A 23,609-nucleotide genomic window follows, 5' to 3' on the forward strand; every position below is an offset into this window, starting at 1 on the left:
GTGAACGTGCAATGGTCCAACCAACGAGCGAGCGCCCGGGTGAAGCGCAGCTCCACGTGCAGCGGACGAAGAGCCCGCTGCCGGGATTGCGGGTCGTCAGCGACTTCCCCGCCAGGCGCCCCTCGGCCTGGGGAAGGGGCCCTAGTGGGCGGAGCCTCGTCCAGCGTGCCAATGGCAGGGCGGGAGCAGGGAGGGGCGGGGCGCCCGGGCGGGGGGTGCGGGAGGCGGGGCCGGCGGGCGACCGGCCAATGGTGGCGCGGGGGCCGGGCGGCGGGCGGTGGGCGGGGGCGCGCGGAGGCGGCGGCGGCGGTGGCAGCGGCGGCGAACAAAGAGGCGGCGGGCGCGGGCGGCCGACCGGAGCCGAGCGCAGCCGAGCCGGGCCGAGCCGGGCCGAGCCGGGCCGGGCCGGACCCAGGAGCGCGCGGGCGATGCGGGAGGCCAGGCCGGGGTCGGCGGGCCCCTGATCCCTGCGCCCCAGGCCAGCCAGGGAGCCCCGCGGCGGCCGCGCGCTCTAGCCGCCGGCCCGCCATGGCCGGGGTCAGCTACGCGGCGCCCTGGTGGGTGAGCCTCCTGCACCGGCTGCCCCACTTCAACCTGCGCTGGGAGACCACCAGCAGCCAGTTCCGGCCCGAGGACACCGACTACCAGCAGGTGACGCGGGCCCCCTGGGTCGGGGATCAGATCTCGGGTCACGGCCCCCCTCCCTGCGGGTCACGATCCCCCTTCCCAGGGTCACGGCCCCCTCCTGCTGCAAGGTCTAAAGACTCCCTATCCCCCACCGACGGTCACGGCCTCCTCCTCCTCCGTGGGTCCTGAGCCCCACTCCCCGAGGGTCATGGTCCCCTCCTCCTGGAGGGTCTAAAGGCTCCCCACCCTCCGTGGAGGATTATGGCCCACTCCTTCTCGTGGGTCATAGCACCGGTTCTTCTGGAGAGCCTCCTCCTGGGTCACAGGTCTCCCCTGCTTGAGAGTCTAAGGACCCCCCCCAATTCCCCACGGAGGGTCCACAGCCCTGCAGATTCTAGCCTTCTCTTCGGGAGCCACTGAGAGCCTCCTTTCTGGGGTTGGGAGGAGCTGCCTCCTTGCCCTCCACGGAGACCCCTCTGCCAGCTGTCAGTGCCTGCTAAGGCTCCTGCCCAGGGGCGGCCTGGGGGTGTTGCCAGGCAGAACTCCCTACCCAGAGGACCCAGGGCCCTGAGACCACGGCCGATGCCCGAGAACACTGGGTGAAGCCAGGTGGGGATTCCTCACCCCTCACCCCCAGCTGGGGAATCCCACTCACTGCCAGGCTTTTGGTGGGTGAGTGGTCTGGGTAGATGCCAGCCCTCCCTGGCTGGTAATGACCCCGTGCTGGGCGGCCAAGCTGTGGGATGTACACACAGTGCCTGCCCAGAGACCTGGCTGCCTGTAGCCCTGAGGGAGGGAGGCCTGGCCACAGGGACGCCAGATTGGCCTCAGTCTGGAAGGCTGGAAAAGGGGCTGCGCCTGGGCAGAGCTGGGGAGTGGCACGGACCCTTCGCAGCCCTCTCCCCGAGTAACCAGGCTGTACCAGTGGAGCCCCAGGTCTGGGGTCATGCCAAGCCCAGCACCACCCCTGCCACTGAGCCACTGCTGTTTGAGTGCCGGGCAGGGGACCTGGCTGTGGACATTTCCTTCCTGCCTGGGGATCCGGATTCCACACACCCCGTGACTGGGGTGCCTGGTCACCCAGAACGCCTCTGAGTTCCTCTTTGGTGATGAATGCAGAGCCCCAGGGTGGGGTGGGAACGACTTTGCTCATAAGATGGCCTGGGAGTCCGATATCCGTGGACCGTGTCACCCCTCTCCAGTTCAGAGCTCTTTCCTCTTTGGTCTCCCTTGTCCAGAGGTGGAGAACCAGAAGCACCCCAGCTCTGCAGGGGAGCCTGCCGCCCCAGCCTCAGTGCTCACGTGGTGCCCGGTCCCCCAGCCCTGCTGATCTTTGTCTAAGCAGACTAGAAAGGGGGCTAGGGATTGGCCCATGCACACCCAGGGACAGCAGGATTCTTATAAAACCGGACACCCGTGTTCTAGAAGCCCAGCCCTGGGGGGCTGACCAGTGTGAGGGCAACAGCACTCCTCCGTGCACTCCACGAACTTCACCTGGGGTGGCTCTGCCACACCTGTCCCCGGGGCTCTGCTTCCACAGAACAGGACAATGTACCTTACTTTAGCAAGGTCTCTGCCACTTCAGTTCTGAAGCTCCAGGGGTACCCGGCGTGTCTGTGACCCACGTGGGGCTTTCCTGCTGGCCCGTGGGCTGCCACCTGCCCATGCTGCCCACCACGGTTGAACTGGCTGCCATGCCTCCTGCCCTCCGAGGCGCCCGGACATGTGGTGGGAAGTGAGCGAGGGGCCGACGCCTGCAGCCCGTGGAGGCGTCAGGAGTGGTGGCCAGGCCCCTCTGCGCTCAGCCCAGCCTCCCGCAGGGCCCTTTGCTCCTGAGCGGGCCCTGGTTTCTGCCGCGGGGGAGGCTCTGACTCACTCTCTCCTCCTCTCCCCGCGGAGCAGAATTAGCTGCTGAATAATTCACGGTGTGGAAAGCAGCCTGGCTCCGTCCCCCGCCACCTCGCTGCTGGCTCAGGGCTGTGGAGCTAGCTGGACCTGGGAGGACCTGGGAGTCGTCCTGCCCCTACCCTCCTGTGCTGGTGCTTTCGGGCAAGCACTTGACCTCTGAGCCTTCACTGCCTCGTTCCTGAAACTGGGCCGGTGCGCCGTCTGTGCAGGGCGGGAAGGGGAGTGAGGGCCCCGTGCTCCTGCTCTGTGTTGGGTGTGCAGCCCAAAGAGCTCCCTCTCTGGGTGGGTGGGCGATGGCTTGGCGTGGGCCCTGGCCTGGGGCCTCTTCCTGCCTCCCCTGGGGGAGCACTCCTAGCTGTGGGGGCATCACCCTCATCCCGCTGCTGGGTGGCGGACCCCGTATCCTCCTGACTTGGGGCGCCCCTCTTGGCCTGGGAGCCTGTCTGTGTCTGGCGCGCACCTGGGCTGCAGGGGCCTGGCAGTCTTCTCCCCACATGTGGGCTGGGCCCAGCCGGGGAGGGGCTTCTGCTTCCCAGGCCGCCCAGAGGAAGCGGGGGCCCTGATGCAGGAGTAGAGGGGTGGTATGGCCTGGGGAGACCAGCTGTTAACCTTCGCTCTTTCCTGCCCACACCATCCACTGCTGGGAGCCCGGTGAAACCCACTGGAAACCCCACGGGCCAGACCCTGTTTGGGGGTGCTGTTTGGGGCTACCGCTAGCCTTTTCTCACACAAATCTGGAAGATGAGGACAGTCGTCTCCATTGTACAGATTAGCAAACTGAGGCTTAAAGAGGAGATTGGCTGAGAATCACATAGCGAGTGGGTGGTAGGGCCGGAATCCTGCTTCAGGCCCCTTGCCCCTGCCCCCCTAGGAGCCAGAGTCAGCCTTGGGGGCCAGGGGCTTCCTGAGTCCCCGACGGCTGGCCCCCTGCAGGGGATGTGACTGAGGGATTAGGTGCTGAGGGAGGCTGTTCTGCGGGCTCTCAGAGCCCTGGCTGGCCCTGTGCTAGGGGCTTGGCGCCTCTGCAAGACCAGGGGTCGGGTTTTGCATCCTAAAGGCTTGTGATTTCTCTTGGCCCCGTATTCCTGGGGCCTCCACCCTGGAGAGGAGGGGCTCCCTGGCCGCGGCTCCTGTCTCTTGGGGGCTCATGCTGTTGCTGAATGGACGGACTGCAGGACGGTGCTGCTGCGCGTTCTGTGGGGCCTGAGGGGTTGTGCGGGCTGGCAGGTGCTGGAAGGGGCAGAAGGCTTCTGGGGTCTGCTGTGTGCCGCCCCACCCCCGCACCTGCCTGCTTGCTGCCGGTCTGGCTCCCCTGGGACTGGGCTCTTCCCAGCATGCCAGGGGCTCCCCGAACCTGGGGCAGCTGATGGGCGGGATGCTCGTTTTACAGGGGAGGGGTCGCAGGCCCAGAGGAGGAGGAGACTCCCTGGTGGTTGCGTAGCCTGTGACCTGATGTGGCTTGAGGCCAGTCTGTCCTCCGTGGTGAAGGTCAGGGCTGTCATGGCTGCAGGCGGGGGGTGGGGGGAGAGTCTCAGAGCCCTCTCTGCAGACCGGCGTGCGGGTGCCTGGCTGCGGGGTGCCCAGCCTGGGCTCGAGTTCTGTAGCTTCCCACCTGTGTGACCTTGGGTGGGTCCATCCACCTCTCTGGGCTTCACCTTGGGATCTGCCCCCTTAACTCCTACCAGCCCTTCCCGACTCCCCACTCCCAAGCCTCCCACACCCCTGGTGTCCTGAGGCCGAGGTCACACTCACTCTCTGCCCTCAGTCCCTCTCGTTGTCACTCACTGTCTCCCCCAGTTAAGGGGAGACTGGAAGCTGTGAGCTGGAGGACAGTACAGGCTGGTGTGGTGGTGCTGCGATCAGGTCAGGACTAGGCCTGCGGAAGTCCAACAGTCAGGGGAGGCTTCCTGTCGGAGGCGCTACCTTGCCTGCCGTGGAGGCGGTGAGCCAGGCTCTGAACGACCAGAAGGCGAGGACCTGCCTGGAGCTTGGCGTGCAGTGGGCATAGCAGCTCACCTTCCACGTCGGCCCAGTGTGTGGGGCCCTGAGTGCTTTGGATGTTCCCATCGAGACCCTAAAGATAAGACCGAGGTGGCTGTGCAGAGACCTTGGGGAAGAGAGTTCTAGGCGTTGGGAACTGCCTGTGCAAAGGCCCTGAGGCAGAGAGAAGCCTGGGCCTCAGCCCAAGATAAGGGAGTCCCTCTGATCTGTGCTGCCTCAGAGCTGGTGAGTGCTCTGTGCCCGGGGCTGTGTGAGGCCAGCCTGGAAGGCCACTTAGGCAGGACCCACAGGAGCCAGTAGTCTCCTAGCAGAGACCACAGCACCCTGGTTCAATGCTGTGACTCAAGCAGGGTCAGCGTGTGCCTGTGAATGAGACTGGCTCCGTTGGCACCATCTCCACGATCAGGAGGAAATTCACTCTGGTTAAAAACAGCATTTATCGCCTCTCTTCTTGTTTATGAAAGTAAGACACATTCATGGAACACTTGGAAAATAGGAAAGAGTGTGGAGACAGGAAAAAACGTCCCTCTAGCTGGAGTCTGTCCACGCGCTTATACCTGGGGAGGGGTGCCGCCTAAGGCTAGAATTCGTCACCGGCGTTTAAGCGTCATGTCTCTTGGACCATGTCCTTGGTCCATGGTTCTTGGCGCTTGCCCAGCGTCCCACGACACCAGGATTCTGAGGCTGCAAGTGACAGAAACGTGCCACACGTAACAGAGCACACCGAGGGGCTGCGTGGAAGCTTCTAGAGCACGCCCTGCGTGGACAGCAGCTGCGAGGGTGCAGGGCCTATGCATTGGTGGGGGGGCAGGGAAGCCCCTGCTAGGCGAAATCAACTGTCTGTTTCGCTCTTAGCCAGTGCCCCGGCGCTGGGGAGAACCGACTGTCACGTGGCCCTCTGGCTGGGAGGTGAGGCTGCTGGCTGCCTCTGCCACCAGGTCTACACCCGCTGAGGGGGAGGTGTTGGGGCCAGACTCTTGCCTGGCGCTGGCGTGGGCTCTGCGCCCCAGGCCCCATCTTTGGGCCTTTCTGGGGCTCCTGGTTTTCTCGGGTCTGACGATGCGGTGACCAGCTCTGTCCCCAGCACTGTACTGCCCTACCTGGGGGACAGAACAGCTGGGAGGGCGCCTGTTTCGGCTCTGACCAGGGGCTCTTGGTCAGGGGTGGGCTGGGTGCTCTGTGTCTCTGACCCCCAAGCTACAGCTGCTCTACCGAGAGGCTCGTGACATTTGTCTAGTAAGCTGTTTGTTTCTGGGAAGCCAAACAGTAACACTACAGAAGTGAAACTGAGGCCCCTGGCCAGCCGGCATCAGTGGACTGGGAGACACGGACAGGCCCCAGCTCCAGCCCAGCGCTGCCCTGCCTGCGGCCACAGCCCCTGTTGCGCTTTCCGAGTCTGGTCCCCCCAGCAGGAGCTAGTCCACGAAGGCTCAGAGGGTGTTGGGACCAGACCCCCACTGGCCAAGGCAGCTCTGCTGAGTCCTTGGCTGGAGAGGAAGAGCCGAATCTGCAGCCCAGGGACTGGATCACAGAGAGAGAAAGTGCCCCACGTGGCCCCCGAGGAACTGGGGCACGTGACAGAGGGCGGGTGCGGCAGGACCCAGGAGCGCCTGGCTGTGCCCATTGCTGCCTCCTTGGATCTGCAGGGAGCCCACCCGGAGCCCTGTGCTGGGCCGGGACACACACACGGCCCCCAGGCGGCTCTCAGGGGCTTCCCAGGATCTTGGGGAGGGTGAGGACCCAGACCCACGGTCGGGTTGCTGCAGCTCAGCGTGGCGACGCTCTCGTGTCACACACCAGGCACTGTCGCCCAGAGCAGGGAGCCACACGCTGCCAGAGGTGGGAGGTGCTTTGCAGAGGACACCCGTGGCTGAGGTCCCAGGCCTGCCCGGGGGTCCCCGCTGCAGAGTCCCCTCATGCCCCAGAATTGGGTCTGCGCCTGCCCTGCTGGACTCCCGAGGGGCCCACGCACCGCTGACATCTGCTGAGACAGCGGGTGCCCTTCGTGCCACGGACGGGGCTGTTGGAGGCTGCAGTGGGCCTCCAGGCCTCCAGTCCAGTGGCAGGGGCAGGACAGGGCCTGCGCCTGGTGCCAGGTGGCCCTGAGGCTGCTCGGGTTCTTGTCCAAAGTCGGGGCAGGCGCCCGGTGTGCCCTCAGGGAGCAGGGCCAGGGGAGGGTTGAGTGACCTCCTGGGCTGGGCCTGGCGGATTTGAGGGGTGCCAGGGTCTGCACGTGGGCTGGGCAGGCTGCCGGGGGGGCGCTGCCTCCCTTCACACTGCCCCCCACTCGGGGCCTGGGCTCTTCATGTGTCGCCGGGCTCGTGCACACACGCAGGCTGCAGCGCCCGCTTGGTGCGCCCCTCCCCCTCCTGGGAGGTGGCCGGCTGAGGCTGGGTCCCCTCAGAGCGGCAGGTGGGCTCTGAACGGTAGGTGTGCCAAGGGTGCTTGGTTTTGTCCGCAGCACCCTCTAGGGCCAGGCGTGTCCTGTGTTGGCCGAGGGCATGGGGTGAGGCCGGGCTGCCCAAAGCCTGAGTGGCCCCTTGCTTCTGCCTCTGAGAAGAGCGCCAGGCACGGTGCCACTCTGCCCGGCTCCCCCGCTCCCCTGGGCTGGGTTCCTGACCGTTGTGAGGGGCCCTCCAGACGGCTGACCCCCGAGTCGGGTTGGGCTGTGCCCCGGGGTGGAGACGAGCCCTGGGCTGGGCTCTGGTCTGGATGATGATGTGACCGCCCGTCTGGTAGCTCCTGGCTACATCTGAGGCCTGTCGCGTGCGCCCCCGGGGGTGGCGGGTGGAGAGGCGCTTGCAGACAGGCTGGTGAAGAGCAGAGGAGTTTTCTGGGTGTCATGCTGGGAGACGTGTTAGGGCACTGGACCGAAATAGACACGCTCGCGGCTTCGAGGGCCGCGCCGGCGCCGTGTTCTCTGGTGTCTGTTCCCTCCGCCAGCAGGCGGGGCGTGGGCAGTGGGAGAGCGGGGCCTCGGTGTCCTTCCACGTGGCCCACAGGCCTGGAGGGCAGCAGGGAGTGCCGAGCCTGGGGGATGACCGACCAGAGCTTCTCTCTGGGGCTTCACCCAAGTCCCGCCTCGCTGGGCCTGTGTCCCGGTGATTCCTGGCGGGGCAGGGCGGTGTGTGCCCGTGAGGATGGAGGTGCAGCTGGAGTGTGTCTGTGCAGCCTGGTGGCCTGGACCTAGGACCTCAGGGTGAGGGGACTTGGCCAGAGAGCTGGACCCCTCCCAGGCTGCTGCATGCTGGCCACTGGCTGTGCTTTCTCCAGGCATGGCCACGAGCTCACCATCATGGAATTTGTGAAACCCAAGCCTGGCTCGGTGGAAAATCTGTTTTTAATTTCTGGCCGGCATCTGGGAGCCCCAGCCAAGTGTGTTCGGGCTGGGGAGCAGCGGCTGCACACCCGGCTCGGCTCCACGGCCCTCAGCACCCAGCCAGCCTGGCCCAGGGGTGAGGGGGTCTCTTCTGGAACTTTCCTCAGGAGGCCTGTGCTGGCCCACACCCTGTCTCCATTACTCAAGTGTGGGGGCCCTGGGTGTCCCTGCTGGCCCCAGGCCCCTGGCCTGGAGGACGGTGCCACCCCTGGCCTGGGGGATGCGTGTCACCCCTGCCCTGGGGGATGGGTGTCACCCCTGCCCTGGGGGATGGGTTCACCCCTGGCCTGGGGGATGGGTGTCACCCCTGCCCTGGGTGGTCTGGGCACCAACAAGGCCGTGTGTGTAGCTTGGCTACAGTGGGTGCCGAGGCAGAGGGCCAGCGCTAGGGGAGGGGGCAGTGCCATGTGGGGTGCGTCCTTCCCAGTGGGAGACCGCAGACGTAGGAGCTGTGGGAACAGCTCAGCCTGGCGCCCCTCCCCTTTCCTCTCCCAGGCCCAGGGCTCCAGCCAGGACATCTCTGGGTTCCTAGAGGGTGCCTTGGGGTGTGGGACGCTGCCAGCCTCCTGGACGCCCTGACCTGGCCTCTTCCTCTGGAGAAGGGCCTTTGGCAGCCCCAGGGCTGAGGTGGACAAGCCCCAGAGGCACTGGAGGGGTCCATGGCTCCCCCTTCCCACTCCATCCCTATCTACTGGAGCCGCCGCCCCGCTGCCTTGGTCACAGCTGCCAGGGCCTCCCAGGACGCCGGTCTGCAGCCTGGACCTGGTGCTGGGCCCTCACTCGCACTGTCCCTCTCTGGGAGTGCTCACCCCACACCTCACCGTGCCCTGCGGGCACCCGCTGACCCTGTAATGGCAGTTTAGGGCACCCCCGGAAGCTCCTGCACCCCTCCCCCGATCTCCCTGGTTCCCACAGTCTGTGCTTCCAGGCCTGCACTGCTGGGGTCTTGGGAGATGCCAGCCCACCAGGAGCTGTGTCTGCGGGTCCCATGCCCCCGTCCCCAGGGCCAGGCCTGGCGCTGAGTATGGACACCCTGTGTGTAGTGGTCCTCAGTCGGGCCAGCTCCGGAGGCCCTGTGCGTGGTGAGGCCGGTGTGGCCGACGTGAGGACACGGCAGTGCGGGCCGGTGAGCTCCCGGGTCCCGGATGGAATTTGGACTTGCCTCCTCTTTGGAGCTCGCTGTTTACCAGCTGGCCAGGCCACCTCCCGGAGAGTTGGTACAGGGGGAGGGGGGCAGCCCTTCTCCGGGGGCTCCCGCTCTGGCAGGCACACAGCCCTCCCAGCGGTGGGACCTCAGGCTGCGGTCACGCCCCCGGGCTGGGATCCCGGCCCCACCCCACTAGCACATGACCTGAAGGAAGAGCCCAATCTCCCGGAGCCTACCCAAGTCACCCCTGGACTGCTGGTCCCAAGTCTCCCTGCCAGCGCCGGCGCCTGGGTGCACGTGATTTCCCACAAGGAGGTCCCGCCACTGGGACGGCAGGGTGGCGGGGAAGCGGCCTCTGGCGCTGTGCTTGGGGCAGCCATGGGCCCACACTTCCCATCAGAACCTCCGTGGGGGTCTCCCAGTGGGGCGGTGTCTCCCCAGCCTGGCCGCGGGCTTTGGCGGCCTGCAGAGGGGCTGAGTGGACAGGCCAGCTCTCGGGGTCAGTTGCTGGTGGCACGGCAGCGGCTCTGCCGGCAGGGGTGCGTGTTCAGCAGGCAGTGTGTCCGTGCTTCTGATGTGCTCCCCGCGTGTGGCGTGCTCCCTCGCAGGCTTCCGTGCCACGTGCTGCCAGGACGCCTAGCTGAGCTGCCTGTGCAGGTGACACGTGGAGGTGCTGCCGCAGGGTCACGCGTGGCCCTGCCGGCCTGGTGGCCTGGGGCCTCCCGGTGCAGCCCGAGCCGGCGCTGTGTGGTGCGCATACCCGTGCGCTGACAGCCCACATCTGGGCTGTGCCGAAGGAGCAGAGCGGGCGGGGGGGGGGGCGCAGCAGGTCGTGGCGGGGACAGGCCTCCAGCCTTGTGCGCTCTCACGCTGTGGCCTTCCGGCTGCGATGGGGCTCGGCCTCTGCTGCACGGGCTTTTATTAGTAAGATCTGGTGACACACCATGGCCCTCCCCTTACAGGGCCGGCTGGATAGCCCCCTTGTAGCCGGACTGAGCTGGGGATCCGCCCACCCTGTTGGGACCACCCACCTGCACAGGGAGCCCGCCGAGGTTCACACAGAGACCACCTCTGCCCTCGGGCCCCTGTCGCTTGTCCCCTCGCCGGGGCTGGGAGGACCCGCTGGAGGCCAGGGACTTGTCGGGTCCCCTGATAGGCCTCAGATGTGGGCCTGGGCCTGAAATGGGACGGAGTGAGGCTTCAGACCCTGAGCTCTGGCTCATCAGGTGTTTCCAGAGCCGGTGGGGACTTTGGGGGCCTTAGGGCCTGGGGGGAGCGCCTGGGCACGGGGCCGGGCAGGGGCCTCCTTGGTGGATACATTCCACGGCCGGGGCTGCAGGGCCTTGGGACCGGTGGGGTGGGCTAGGGCTGAGAAACAGCAGCTGTAGGGCCGGGAGGGGTGGGTGGACAGGGCCCCCCAGCCCCGTGCACGTGTGTCCACGCCAAGTCCTCACAGCACAGTGCTTGAGGCGTGCTCAGGTGGCGGACGGCCAGCGCTGTGGCGCGCGGTCAGGATACGGGCCCCAGCGCCTTGTCTCGCCTGACTGAGTGCTGCCATCACTTCCATCACAGACGGAAAATTCCATTTGGTCAGAGCCCAGATGCTGATCAAACATTTCCCATTCAGAGGGGACGCCAGGCTGTTGAAAGGGAAGGCGGGGCCGCCACGGGAACGCCAGGGGAAGGCTGTTCTCTGGACGAGGGCAGAGGTCAGGCCAGGCCCGCCGGCCCCTGGGCGGGAGGAAGCAGCCGCCTGCCTCAGGCCTGGCTCCGGCCCCCACGTGGGCTCTGCTGGTCTGCAGCAGTGGGCTGGGACCCTGTGTCATCCAGGAAGAGGGTGCTGACACCTCTCCACAGGGCTGAGTGAGGCTGTCCTGGTGGAGGCCCCGCAGCCTGCCTCCCGGGGCTGTGCCAGGGGCCCACGAGCAGCCCAGTGGGGTCCAGGTTTAAGGCTGGCCTCGTCCAGGAGGAAGCCGTCCTGCCAGAGAGGAAGCTGGCCCAGGCTGTCAGAGCTTGGGGTGGGGGGCAGGGGCCCCGTGTTTCCGAGTGTCCACTGTGGGCCAGGCTTCAGGGCCAGAGGGGGCACCACCCCAGCTAAATTGATGAGCTTAGCGAGGCCTTTCCAGCGCCCCCTAGGGGAGATGTGGGCAGACAGACCCGGCGCTTAAAGGGTGGAAATAGGGCCCTGTCATCACGGTCAGGAAGGGCTTTCTGGAGCTGGGCAGACAGCACAGGAGGGGAGGGGGCGGAACCCCAGCTGCCCAGACGCCTGGCTTCCTGTGTGTTGGGCTAAAGGGGTGACATATAGCACCTGGGTCTCTGCCTGTCCTTGCCTTCAGGGAAGCCTCTGCAAGTCACTCTCCTGCCCTCAGGTACCCCTCCCGGAGCCCCGGGACACACTCTCACCCTCAAGGCCCTGGACCCGGGGCTCCCCGGCGCTGGGCCTGCCTTGCCCCTGCCTGTCACTTGTTCAGCCCGTGAGGCAGGGGTGGGACAGGAGGCTCCTCCCCCAGGGCTGTGACTCTTAGGGCCCCCAGGCAGGTGGCTGTGGCTGTGCCTGTGCGTGAGGCTGCCCTCGGCTGGCTGACGCCTCTCTCCGCTCCCCGTCGCTGGCAGGGGTCCGATGCCCAGGTGCTTGGGAACCCCTCCCCGCCTGCCCCCCCCAAGACCACAGAGCTTCCAGCCACAGGCTGCTGTTGGCACTGCTGCTGGGAGCGCAGGGGCGGCAGCTTCACGTGCGTGTGTATGAGTGTCAGGATGTGTGTGTGAGTGTACGTGTGTGGGTGTGAGTGAGCATGTGAACACGTGTGGGCATGAATACGCGGGGGTGGGCGTGAACGTGCACACGCCCACTTTGTCCGTGAGCGGCCTGGACTGCCCCCCAGCAGCTGGGACAGCGGCTCCCTTTCCCCAGCCCACCTGGCTGCGTGGGTAGAGCTGGCCTGGGAGCAGTACCCCGAGGGCTCCCCACGGAGGCACTGTTCTAGGTCTTTATGGGTGTTAGCTCATTTCATCTCACAGCAGCCCTACTAGGTAAGGGAGTGACGCCACTGTCCCTGTTCTATACGTGGGGAAACTGAGGCACAGGGACACTGACCCACGGTCACATTCTAGAACCAGGCAAAGCAGTGTTGGAACCCCAGCCCTCTGGTTCCCCTCAAGACTAGCCGCCCCTCTGGGCTGGGCAGGAGCCACTCCCTCACACCTCTGTCCAGCAGCAGGCGGTTCTGCCTCCTGGTGGGGACACCCGGGGTGTCCCTCCCCTCGACCTCTGCTCCTGGGGGACTGGGCACCAGCAGGGACTGCAGCATCGCCATAAGCTGGCCCTTCTCCCACGTGACAGCTGGGAGGGACTGGGAAATGTCACATTCCCAGAAGAGGAAGCCGGGCCTGCGGGAGCCGCACTGGCTCTCACGTGGCAGAGCTGGGAGCAGGCCAGGGGCCTCCCACGGCTGGCTGAAAAGAGCTACTGACAGGCTTCTGGGTTCGTGTTTTAATTATAAAGGTAATATGGTTCGTGGTTTAGGGAAAAAAAAAAAAAGATAACCAAAAAAGGAAAAAAGAAAAAAAAAGAACCCAACAACAAAAAACAAACGAAATCAAAGCTGTAGGAGATCCAAGTGCGCCTCCCGGGTGCCCAGGCCTGGCACGGCGCCTTCTGGGCAGTGTCAGCTGTGGTGGCCTCTGCCCAGAGGGCTCTCCCCCGACCTGCTGGATGACGATGCGCCCTTGCAGACTCGCCCTGCTACTCCTGCCTGTTCTGCTTGTTCTGTTCTTCATGGCCCGGCTCCCATCCAGCAGGCCCCAGCCCCGGCCTCCTGCAGCAGCCGGGCAGCCCCGAGGACGGGGGGTCTGCCTGTCGGGTGCCTGCCAGGCCCTGGCACCTGACACGTTTCCCAGACAAGCGGTGAGCCCAGCTGTGCCCCACCCCGGCCTTGCCCCAGGCGCTAGGATCCTGCTTGGCCAGTGACGCTTATCTTACCTTAGTTTTCTCATCTGGCGAACGGGAGTGGTGGTCCTGGCGCCACCCGGGCGGTGGTCTAGGCCCGCGAGCTCTTTGGCAAGCCCCGATGACCGTGTGAGCCCTGGCCTCGTGCGCTGCCAGGCTGGGTGGACTCAGGGCCCCAGCGGGGGTGCCGCCTCTCCTGGGCCCGATTCCCCGGCTTCCTCACCCCAAGAGGGGTTTCCTTGAGGGGGTGTGTGTAGATGCCCTGATTTCAGCATCAGCTCCACGCACGCTGTGTTCTGCACGTGGGGGCGGGTGAGGGGATCCGGCAGGAGAGGTGGCGCGAGGTGGGGGGTGGTAGGCGGGCTCCGGCTGCGGCAGGAGGGGCAGCGGTCGCTGCCAGCGCTCGGCCGAGCTGGGGCTGGCGGGGGCCAGGCTGGTGAATGGGGCTCGTCGCTGGTGGAGATGTCTAGGCAGGCGTGTGGCGTGGTCTGACTGAGGATTTAGGGGAGCAGCCCGCAGGCGGGGGCGGCAGGGCCTGCGGCCGCTGTGCTTGGTCTCCAGCTCGTGCGTGTGAAGGCGGAGCCCACGAGGCGGTGCTGTTCTCGCACCCTGCTGTGTGCTGTGGGGTGGGGCGGGGTTTGTGGCTGACACTAGGCCCCTAAGGTGAGTCCCCTCCCGCATGACTGGCGCCTGTCCCTGTGACGGCCCTTGATTTCCACCGGAGACCCCCTGCTGTGGCCCGGCTGGTGTCCCTGTGTGACCTTGGACAACCTCTCTCCCCCCGCCCCGCCACTGGCCTCGGGGTCCCCTCTGTGACACGAGCACCCTGGGCCTGCTCCCTTCCCCCACCCAGCTGGTGGGCCAGGGTGGCCAGGTCCTGTCAGACCCTCCTGCCTGTGCTGCAGCCCCGTGGCGGTGCCCCGGCCTTTCCCAAGAGGGTGCCCCCTGCTGGACCTCACGCGGGAGGGCAGAGGCCCAGCCTCCAAACAGCACATCGGCCCCAGGGCACCCACGTGGCTTTGGATCATGGCTGGAGGTGCAGGCCCCGGTCAGGGGGAAGGTGGGAGAGCCCTGCCTCGGGTGTGGGGGTCATCAGGGATGGAGGGCTGGGCAGGCTGGCTGCTGGGAGGGCAGGGGGTGCCGTCCTGCGTCTGCCGCCTGGCAGCTGTCTCCTGGGAGACAGCCGCTGGGCACCAGCGCTGTGGTCCAGCGGTCCCAGTGCCTCTGTGGCTGAGCCTCTGGTCCCGAGGGGGCCCCGCAGGGGGCAGGCGGGCCTGGGGCGTTCCACCCCCCGGTGGCTCCGTAGGCTCACGGCCACGTCGCTGAGTGTCAGGATGCGGAGAGGGTGTTTCCAGGTCCCCCTGAGGTCTGCTTCTCTGTAGTAGTGCCGGCAGGGGCAGCTAAGGGGTGTCCATGGTCGCACCACCGTGGGGTGGGCACCTCTCTGTGGTACTTACTTGGACCCCCCACGAGGTGTGCACGGTCAGGGCTAGCCTGCTGCCCTGCAGCCCTGTGTCAGCTGCCACTCAACCCAGCAAAGCACGTGTGGGCAGAAAGGCTGTGATGTGGGCGCATGGGTTCTTCCTCCTTACCTCCTCTGAGGCTGTTTTTTTAACTGGTGAAATGGTGGTGAAGCACTGGGCCAGGCAAACTGAAGAGCGTGGTGCCCAGGCCAGGCCGGGCTGGTGCCTGTTGTGACAGATGAAGGCTCTGGGCTGTGTCCCTGTTACTCTGTCCACCTGAGGCCCCAGCCCAGGACTGAGCCCGCAGCGCGTGTCACCGCTGGATCCAGTCAGCTGCTTTCCGTGGGGGACGCTGGCCTCAGTGACAGAAGGGTGCTGGGGGGCAGCTCCTCGTCCCCTGGTGCCTCCTGGGATGTGGTCGGAGTGTGCTGGCCCTTCCGGCTGCCCAGGGCTCAGGGGCTCACAGAGGCGGTCAGATCCAGAGTAGTCTCCGCACTCAGGGTGAGGATGGTGACAGTGCTGACGGCCCCACACCCAGGGCCCTGCAGCGGGTGTGGGTGGCCTTCCCTGAGACTGTGCCTACCTCTTGTGGGGAGGCAGCATCACCCCCTGTTTACAAAAGAGAAACTGAGGCTCAGGGAGAGTAAGGGCCTTCCCTGGCCACGTGGCCAGTCAGCAACTGTGCTGGCCCTGCCCAGGGTCCCCCGCCAGCACCTCCTCACAGCGCCTGGGCCGGAATCCCTGTTCAAAGATATGTGCCTTGGGCTCTGGGGCCCAGGAGGTGGTGGGCTCCCATGGGGAGCACACAGGGCCTGGGCAGGGTTAGGAGAAGGGATCCCATGGTCTTGCCCACCTGGGCCCTCCAAGTGGGGCTTAGAGTCTTGGTGTCTATGAATGAAGACATGAGTCAGGGGTCCCGAGTCTGGGGTCCTGAGTCTGGGTGACCACAGGCACATCGCCCAGGTGCTGGGAGCCTCTATCCCCAGGGCTGGGGGAGGGTTCAGTGGGAGAGCGTGCCGGTCCCGTGGCCCAGGCGCAGGTGGAATTCGCTGGTACTGCAGTTGGGTGCAGAGCCAGGGCGGGGGTCCACACCTCCAGCACCACTTCTCAACCTCCCTCAGGCGCTGCTGCTGCTGGGGGCGGCCGCGCTGGCCTGCCTCGCCCTGGACCTCCTCTTCCTGCTCGTCTACTCCTTCTGGCTGTGCTGCCGGCGGCGCAAGAGCGAGGAGCACCTGGACGCCGACTGCTGCTGCACCGCGTGGTGCGTCATCATCGCCACCCTGGTCTGCAGGTGAGCGCGCGGGTCGGGTCGGGTGGGGGCGTGGCCAGCGAGGGGCGTGGCCAGACTGGGAGGGGCGGGCAGGATAGAGGGGTGACTGGGCCGAGAGGAGAGGGGCCGGGTGGACCGGCCGGGGGCGGGGCGGGGGCGGGGCAAACTGGGGGCGGAGCGGGCCGGGGCTCCCGGGCCTGTGCCCTCATGCGGCCCCGCCCTGTCCCAGCGCCGGTATCGCCGTGGGGTTCTACGGCAATGGGGAGACCAGTGACGGCATACATCGGGCCACCTACTCGCTCCGCCACGCCAACCGCACGGTGGCGGGGGTCCAGGACCGCGTGAGTGGCCGCATGGGAGGGGCCTCTTTTCCTGCTCCTAAACTGCGTGTGTGCGCGTGTGCCCCAGTGTGTGGGAGCGAGGCGTGGGCGTGTGTGGGAGCGGGCCCGTGCCCCGGCTCACGCCACCCCGAACCTGGCGCAGGTGTGGGACACCGCAGCTGCCCTGAACCGCTCGGCGGAGCCCAGCCTGCAGAGCCTGGAGCGGCAGCTGGCCGCCCGGCCAGAGCCCCTGCGGGCTGTCCAGCGGCTGCAGAGCCTGCTCGAAACGCTGCTGGGCTACACGGCTGCCATCCCATTTTGGAGGAACCCAGCCGTGTCTCTGGAGGCGCTGGCCGAGCAGGTGGACCTCTATGACTGGTACAGGTGCGGCCCTCTTTCCTTCCTGCCCCGCTCGGTTCCCACTAGTCTCTATGGGCCAGTCGGCGCCCAGCTCCCAGTGCCTGAGGTCTTTTGGGGCGAGGGGCTGGGACCACTGGTGGTCACTGTGGCAGGAGTCCCCCATGGGGACATACGTTACAAGAGTGAGGGCAGTCTCCATATCCCAGAACTGCCTGTGGAAGCTCCTCTGGGCTGTTTGCCCGGCTCTGCCCCAGCAGCCCCTTTCTGCTGCCCTGGGATTGGGCCCCCTGGGCCCGGCCCATGTGTACGCTGTGCCCCCAGGTGGCTGGGCTACTTGGGCCTGCTGCTGTTCGACGTGGCCATCTGCCTCCTGGTACTGGTCGGCCTCATCCGCAGCTCCAAGGGGATCCTGGTCGGGTGAGCCTGTGGGCCCTCAGGGCAGGGGGAGGGGGTGGGGCACCTGCAGCGCCATGTCCCCCGAGTCAGCCCTGTCCCACCCTCCTGTCTGTGGGTCCAGCCTGGCACGGGGTGCAGCCCTCATCCCGGCCTGGAGGGTGCTGACTGACTCTCTTTGCCCCAAGGGTCTGCCTGCTGGGGGTCCTGGCCCTAATCATCAGCTGGGGCGCACTGGGCTTGGAGCTGGCCGTGTCTGTGGTAGGTGATGGAGAGCGCAGGTGGTCCCTGTCTGCTGGCCAAGCACGGGGGGTGGGGTGGGGGATGCCACACTCATCACCCCTCCCCTCTTCCCCTGGGGGCCTGTCGCGGGCACACGGCCCGTCAGTCCCCGCCGCCCGCAGACTCACGCCACCTTCCTGAGCCAAATGCAGACCCTGGGGGACCAGGCTCCACCCCTGAGAGCTGAGGGGTCTGGGGCGGGGGGACGCCCAGCTCAGTCATCCCATCCTCCTTGCCTGCACCCACCCCAGGGCTCCAGCGACTTCTGCGTGGACCCCGACACCTACGTGACCAGGATGGTGGAGGCGCGCTCGGTGCTGAGCGGGGGTGAGTCTGCAGTTGTGTCCCAGCAGTCCCAGCCACACGTGAGGGCCAGCTGCTGCCTGCAGGGCCGCAGGCCATCTGGGTCAGGCCTTGCGCTGGCTCCGTTGACAGGGGGCGAAAGTCAAGCGTGGGGCTTCCTTATGTTTCCGACATAAGTTCCGCAGGAACCCAGATCTTGGCGGCCAAGAATGGGTGCGGCGCGGAGAGGCTGCCCTGGGCCGTGATGGACCTCACTCCTGGCCCACGTCGTGCACTGGATCCCAGAGAGCCGCCAAGAAGGGACCAGAGAGCACAGGGCGGGGGTGGGGGGGCAGGTGTTAGGCAGTTGGGGTCCAAGGCTTCTTCCCCAGCTCTGGCTGGGCTTGAAAGATCTTAGGTTTTCAAAATCAGAATTATAAGTGAATCCGCATCTCTGAACGTTGGACACTGAATCAACACCTGTTTTAATGGGGATGAGCAGGCCACCTGCACGCTCCGGCTTCGTGCCCCCCTTTTTGGGGTGACATTCTGGCCTAAGAACCGTTCTGCCCAACTGGCCTGGGAGCAGATGCCCGCCCAGGTGACCTCTGACTCCTTGCCCACCCCCAGTGCCCTGTCTGCTGCTCCCCAGGGAGGGGAGATACGAGGCCGCCCCCCCAAGAGAGAACTGTGCACATTTCAGGAACATGGCTCAGAGGAGAAGGGCCTGGGCCCTGGCCCCAGGCTCCCTGGAGACCATGTGCCCCCTCACACCTGCACGCTCACAGATACAGACAGGTGCACACGTGTAAATGCGCACACATGTGCAGACGTGCGCATAGACACCCACGTGTGCAGACATACACGTGTCCACAGATACACCTACACACACGACACGCAGACACAGCCGCACACATGCAGATAGGTGCGCGCACACATGTACGTGCACACGTGCAGATACTGGCATACACATAAATATATACAAGCAAGCACACGTGTGTCTAGCATACATGCAGGCGTGGAGACACCCATATACACGTACACACAGACACGCACGTGTAGACATACATCACATGCAGACGCACACAGCACACGCGGACGGCTGGAGTGGCTCAGCCGCCCTGACCTCTCTCCACAGACATCCTTCAGTACTACCTGGCCTGCTCACCCCGTGCCGCCAACCCCTTCCAGCAGGTGAGAGCTCGGCTGCTCCGGCCCCGCAGAGCATTGGTCCCCTGGCCCCTGCCCCCAGGTGCCCGCAGACCACGAGGCCCACTCTCACACCTCGTCGGGCCCCTGGGGCCCCAGGAGCTGTCGGGGGGCAGTTGGGCGAACGCCACGCTGACATTGCTAACTGCCCCCGGGGTTACCACCCTGACAACCTCAGCGCAAGCCTTTTGGGGTGGCCTGCTTAATGCCCTCGCATCCCTGGGACTGCTTTCATTTCTCAGGCTGCCCCAGCCATCCCTGTAGGGCAAAGCCGATTGTCTGGTGGGTGTGGGAGGAGCCCAGGGAAGCCCCATGGAAGCAGGGGTCCTGTACCTGCTGTGTGGAATACCTGGATGGATGTTGGCATGATGGAATTTGAAGGAAAGCCATGTAGCCCACTGCCTGTCATTCTACGTAACTGTGTGGCCCTCTGGGGTCCTCAGCACTGTTTATCTGCTCTAAAGACGCTGTATGTTCACTGTGTTGCCTCTGGGGTGTGTGGTCATCTGGGGGGCCAAGAAGAGGTGTCCCACAGGCCCACAGAGCAGACTGCCGGGCACAGCCATCCCACCCCATGAGCTCGTGGCCTCACAGGCTGGACGCCCCTTGGGCCGGCAGAAGCCAAGGGCACTGGAGCTGGCCTGCGCCGCGTGTGGGTGGGGACCTCGGGGAGGGAGAGACGGCTGCCCCCACCCCCGCTGGAATCAGCCGGCCTCTCTGTGGAGCAGAAGCTGTCGGGCAGCCACAAGGCTCTGGTGGAGATGCAGGACGTGGTGGCTGAGCTCCTGAAGACCGTCCCACGGGAGCACCCGGCCGCCAAGGTGAGGGATTGTGGGTGTGGTCAGTGGAGCCAGTGGGATCCCTCTTCGCATCACGAAAGGGAGGTGGGGTGCAGACACTGCTCAGGCTGCCTCCCGCGGGACCCTGCTGGGGGGTCTGGCCTTCTCTCCCACCTGCCATCCTTCCCCTCACGTCCCCGAGGATTTTTGGTAGGTTTTACAATGCAGACACACTCACACACACTCACACACGTGCGCGCACACACACACACACATGCACACACACACATACACTGTAGGACCAGTCTCACTCTGCACAGAGTATCTTGGACAGTGTTTTGTCCCTTAAGGTATTCTGAAAATTTCCATTGTCTTAAACTGTTCCTTAAAACGTGATTTTTAAAAGAACCAGGCCCGTGTCAGGGGACACGCGGGCGTTTGCTGTTTCTCCCGTTACAACGAAGGCCCAGCCCTGGTGGCCACGTGGGCAGGTGCTGTGCGTCCGTCTCCTCGCTGTCCCCCTCACGTCTTCAGCAGCCCCCTGAGACCAGGGCACAGACTTGGGGGGTCCCCCTTTCTCAAAGCCAAGGGTCCTCAGGGCCTGTGCCAGGATTGTGGGGGTCAAGGGGGTCTCGACGGCAGGGTGTGGGGTGGAGGGAGGCCTGTGGCAGGCTCAGGACCCTTTCCGGAACGTTGTGCTGACCTTGTGTGGTCCACGCCCTCCAGGACCCCCTGCTCCGTGTCCAGGAGGTGCTGAACGGCACGGAGGTGAACCTGCAGCACCTCACCGCCTTGGTGGACTGCCGCAGCCTGCACCTGGTGAGAGCCGTCTCCTAGAGCCGGCCCACGGCTGGGCAGGCACGGGGGGCGGCAGGGAGCAGTGGGGAACAGCTAGGGGCAGAGTAAGGGGAGGGGGAGGGGTGGGGGAGGTCGGGGGAGGGGAGCAGCTAGGTGGGGGAGGGGAGCGGCTAGGTGAGGGAGGGGGAGCAGCTGGGCAAGGGCAGGGGGAGGGGAGCAGCTAGGTGGGGGAGAGGAGCAGCTAGGAGGGGTGGGGGGCAGGGGAGGGGAGCGGCTGGGTGGGGGAGGGGAGCAGCTAGGAGGGGTGGGGGGCAGGGGAGGGGAGCGGCTAGGTGGGGGAGGGGAGCGGCTAGGGGGAGCGTGGGGGAGGAGGAGGGGAGCAGTCACAGGGCCTCTGCCCAGTCTGGAGTGGGGGCGGTGCAGGCTGCTGGGGGCTCCCTGTGCACACTTCATCTCACCCTGTGCTTCCCCGTCTCTCTCTCTCTCTCCCCCTCTCTGTCTCTCTCTCTCTCTCTCTCTCTCTCTCTCCCCCTCTCTGTCTCTTTCTCTCTCTCTCTCTCTCTCTCTCTCTCTCTCTGTGTCCCCGTCCGCCTGCCCTCAGGACTACGTGCAGGCCCTCACAGGCTTCTGCTACGATGGCGTCGAGGGCCTCATCTACCTGGCCCTCTTCTCCTTTGTCACAGCCCTCATGTTCAGCTCCATCGTCTGCAGTGTCCCACACACCTGGCAGCAGAAGAGGTGAGGGGCTCAGGGAGGTCCTGGAACTTGCCCCAGGCCACACAGCAGCTGGGGCCGTGTCTTCTGGACACCCCATGTCATAGCCAGGAGACAGGCAGGAAGGCCTCCTCACCTCTTGACACTCCCGGGGCCTCTGTAGCAACAGCCCAGAGGCGGTCCCGGTCCAGGCGACACTCGAGTCCGGAGCAGGCAGGCGGAACCGGGGTGCCCTGCCTGCTGCTGCTGGCTCTGTGCCCACAGCCCTCCCCACTTCTGACTGGCTGGGCTCAGGATGTCTCATCCGTCCCCCCACCCCTGGGTGCAGGTGTGCAGTGCTGTTGATGGGGGAGACCAGCTGACTGGGGGACTCAGAGCTTCTGCAGGGAGTGCCCCACACGGCCCTGGCCTCCGGGGCCCCCTCAGCTGGGTGACCAGGGGGGCAGCTACCTCCCATGGGCCACTGTGTCTTTATCTTTGAAGTAGTGGTCCTGGTGGCCCCTGCCTCAGTCTCCGCAGTCAGTGCTGGATTGAGTGGTGCACGGGTGTGCCAGGCCCGCCGTCCTCGAGCCCCTGTGCTGTGTCTCCCACTTGGGCTGTGGCTGTTTCTTGGTGGCCCACCTTGTCTGGCAAGTAGCCCAGCTCAGATCGCTTCCTTTCGTCTGCATTTCTACTCTACTGTTTTCTGTTGGGATGGTGTTGCTGCTAGCGGTGGCAGTAATGGTGACGATGGTGCTAGTCACGGTGGTGCTGGAGGTGGTGTGGTGATTGTGATGCTGAGGATGGGGAGAATGGTGATGACAGTGGTACTCATGGGAGTGGTGATGGGGGCGGTCGTAAAGATGGCAGCTGTAGGGGAGTGGCTGAGAGCACATCCCTGGAACCTCATGGCCTGGATTCAGGTCCTGGCTGTACCCTTGCTCATTGGGTGACCATAGGCAAGTCACTTAACCACTCTGGGCCTCAGTCTCCCTGCCTGTAGGATGGGGGTTAGAAGAGTACAAGCTCTTAGCGTGACGTGAGCCCTAGATGAACCACCGCACGCAAGCGCTCGGCCCTGGGCTTGGCTGGGAATTGGCACTTGGTCAGTTGCTGCTGCGACCCCACTTGTCTCACTACGAGGGGCACGGCGGAGGGACCCTCTGCTCAAGGCCACCCAGCCGGTGGTGGGGAGGTGGGACGTGAGCCCAGGCCTGGCTGGCCTGTACCCTCACCACCAGGCAGCCCAGTCCCAAGTCCCGTCCAAACCAGGCAGCGTGTGAGGCACCACACACCGGAGCACCAGAGGCCTGGCCCACGGCTCCCTGGGCTCGCCCTGCAGTGGCCTGGCTGGAGTGGCGGGCAGGGAGCCAGAGGGCGGCGGAGTCTGGAGGACTGCGCTCAGGCCTCCCGGGGCGGGCTGGGATGGCAGGCACCTGGCCGTCTGTGCTCCCCCAGGAGGGGCCCTGTCCCTTTTTTTTAATAGACAGTTGGTGTCCGTGTGCACAGGCTGAGGTGCGGGTTCCTTGGTGTCCCCGGGCGACTTACCCACAGTCCCGTTGTGGGTAGGTGACAGAAGCAGGATTGGAACCAGCTGTGTCTGTGGGTCTTGTGGCGGGCTGCCTCACGCCGGGGCCTGAAGCTCTGCTGGGTCCCTCCCTGCAGGGGCCCCGATGAGGATGGGGGGGAGGAGGCCGCCCCAGGGCCGAGGCCGGCACACGACAGCCTCTACCGCGTCCACATGCCCAGCTTGTACAGCTGCGGCAGCAGCTATGGCAGCGAGACCAGCATCCCGGCCGCAGCACACACTGTCAGCAACGCCCCGGTCACCGAGTACATGTGAGTGAGGCGTGCTGGGAGCGGGCGGGGCAGCCCAGGCTGGGACGGCAGACCCGAGCCCTGGGATGGGCTGCCTGGGACTCTGTGGCCGGCATGCACGGCTGCCGTGGCTTGGAGTGGGGACGCAGCCCCACCGCAGGGAGCAGGGACTTGAGCTGCTGCAGTGGGGAGGGGTGGGGCCTCGGACGGCGGAGGGGCCTTCCCGGGGCCGTCCGGGCTCTGGGTGGGCTTCCCTGCTGCTCCCACATGCCTGGGTCGAGGCCACGGGGAGGCCACTCTGTCAGATGGAGCGTCTGCGTTTCATGCAGGGAATGACGTTGCCAAGGGCCCTGGGCCTGGCCACGTGGTGGGCAGGCAGCCGGCGGGGCCGGGCTGAGGCTGGCAGGTGGCCAGCATGGGCCTGCTCGGAGCCCTTCACTGTGTGCCGGGTTCCCGGGACCCCAGGCCCTTGCTGGTGGGCAGTATGCAGAGTGGTGGGGAAGATGCGTGGAGTCCTGCTAGCTCCAGGACGGGCCCCGTTGGCCCAGGGCTGGGACTGCCGTGGCCAGTGGGCACTCACAGCCCCCCTTCCTCTCACCTCAGGAGTCAGAATGCCAATTTCCAGAATCCCCGCTGTGAGAACACCCCTCTCATCGGGCGCGAGTCCCCGCCGCCTTCAGTAAGTCTTGGGGCCGGAGGGTGGGTAGGGGCCCCGCCCCGCCGCCTCGTGTCTGCTGTGGTCTTCACAGGCAGTGCAGGCCCTGAGTGTGGGTCCCAGCCAGGGCTCTCAGGCAGGCATCTGGCCTGTGTAGACGGGGCTGGGTGAGCTCACAAGCTCCGGCGGGGGCCCTTGCATCTCTTCCCACCCCAGCCCTTCTTCCTCTTCTTTTCCTTCCTCAACTTCCTGGACTCAAGCCAGGTCTCGTCTCCT

The 23,609-nt window shown here is 65.8% G+C and overlaps 2 protein-coding genes across 7 annotated transcripts in view; one reads left to right on the top strand and one right to left on the bottom strand.

Annotated features, from left to right (window-relative positions):
• Positions 1-23,609, bottom strand: part of LFNG (LFNG O-fucosylpeptide 3-beta-N-acetylglucosaminyltransferase) — a 64,827-nt gene that overhangs the window by 22,120 nt on the left and 19,098 nt on the right. The window lies entirely within an intron of this gene.
• TTYH3 (tweety family member 3) overlaps positions 405-23,609 on the top strand; it is a 28,557-nt gene continuing 5,352 nt past the window's right edge. For 2 of the 4 annotated variants that reach the window (XR_009535008.1, XM_060122144.1), the window contains exons 1-13: positions 407-651; positions 15,596-15,765; positions 15,974-16,085; positions 16,228-16,448; positions 16,746-16,841; positions 17,006-17,078; positions 17,351-17,426; positions 18,520-18,575; positions 19,319-19,411; positions 20,096-20,188; positions 20,769-20,905; positions 22,526-22,699; positions 23,282-23,357. Coding sequence is in view for 3 of the 4 variants with exons in the window: in XM_060122144.1 (XP_059978127.1) it covers positions 529-651; positions 15,596-15,765; positions 15,974-16,085; positions 16,228-16,448; positions 16,746-16,841; positions 17,006-17,078; positions 17,351-17,426; positions 18,520-18,575; positions 19,319-19,411; positions 20,096-20,188; positions 20,769-20,905; positions 22,526-22,699; positions 23,282-23,357 (1,500 nt within the window). In the remaining variant the exon portion in view is untranslated. Of the gene's footprint in view, positions 652-15,595; positions 15,766-15,973; positions 16,086-16,227; positions 16,449-16,745; positions 16,842-17,005; positions 17,079-17,350; positions 17,427-18,519; positions 18,576-19,318; positions 19,412-20,095; positions 20,189-20,768; positions 20,906-22,346; positions 22,458-22,525; positions 22,700-23,281; positions 23,358-23,609 lie in introns of those variants that run through there. The other 2 variants (XM_060122145.1, XM_060122146.1) reach the window with 2 other exon arrangements.

This window comes from Lagenorhynchus albirostris, chromosome 15 (genome assembly GCF_949774975.1).
Source record: "Lagenorhynchus albirostris chromosome 15, mLagAlb1.1, whole genome shotgun sequence".
Classification (NCBI taxonomy): domain Eukaryota; kingdom Metazoa; phylum Chordata; class Mammalia; order Artiodactyla; family Delphinidae; genus Lagenorhynchus; species Lagenorhynchus albirostris.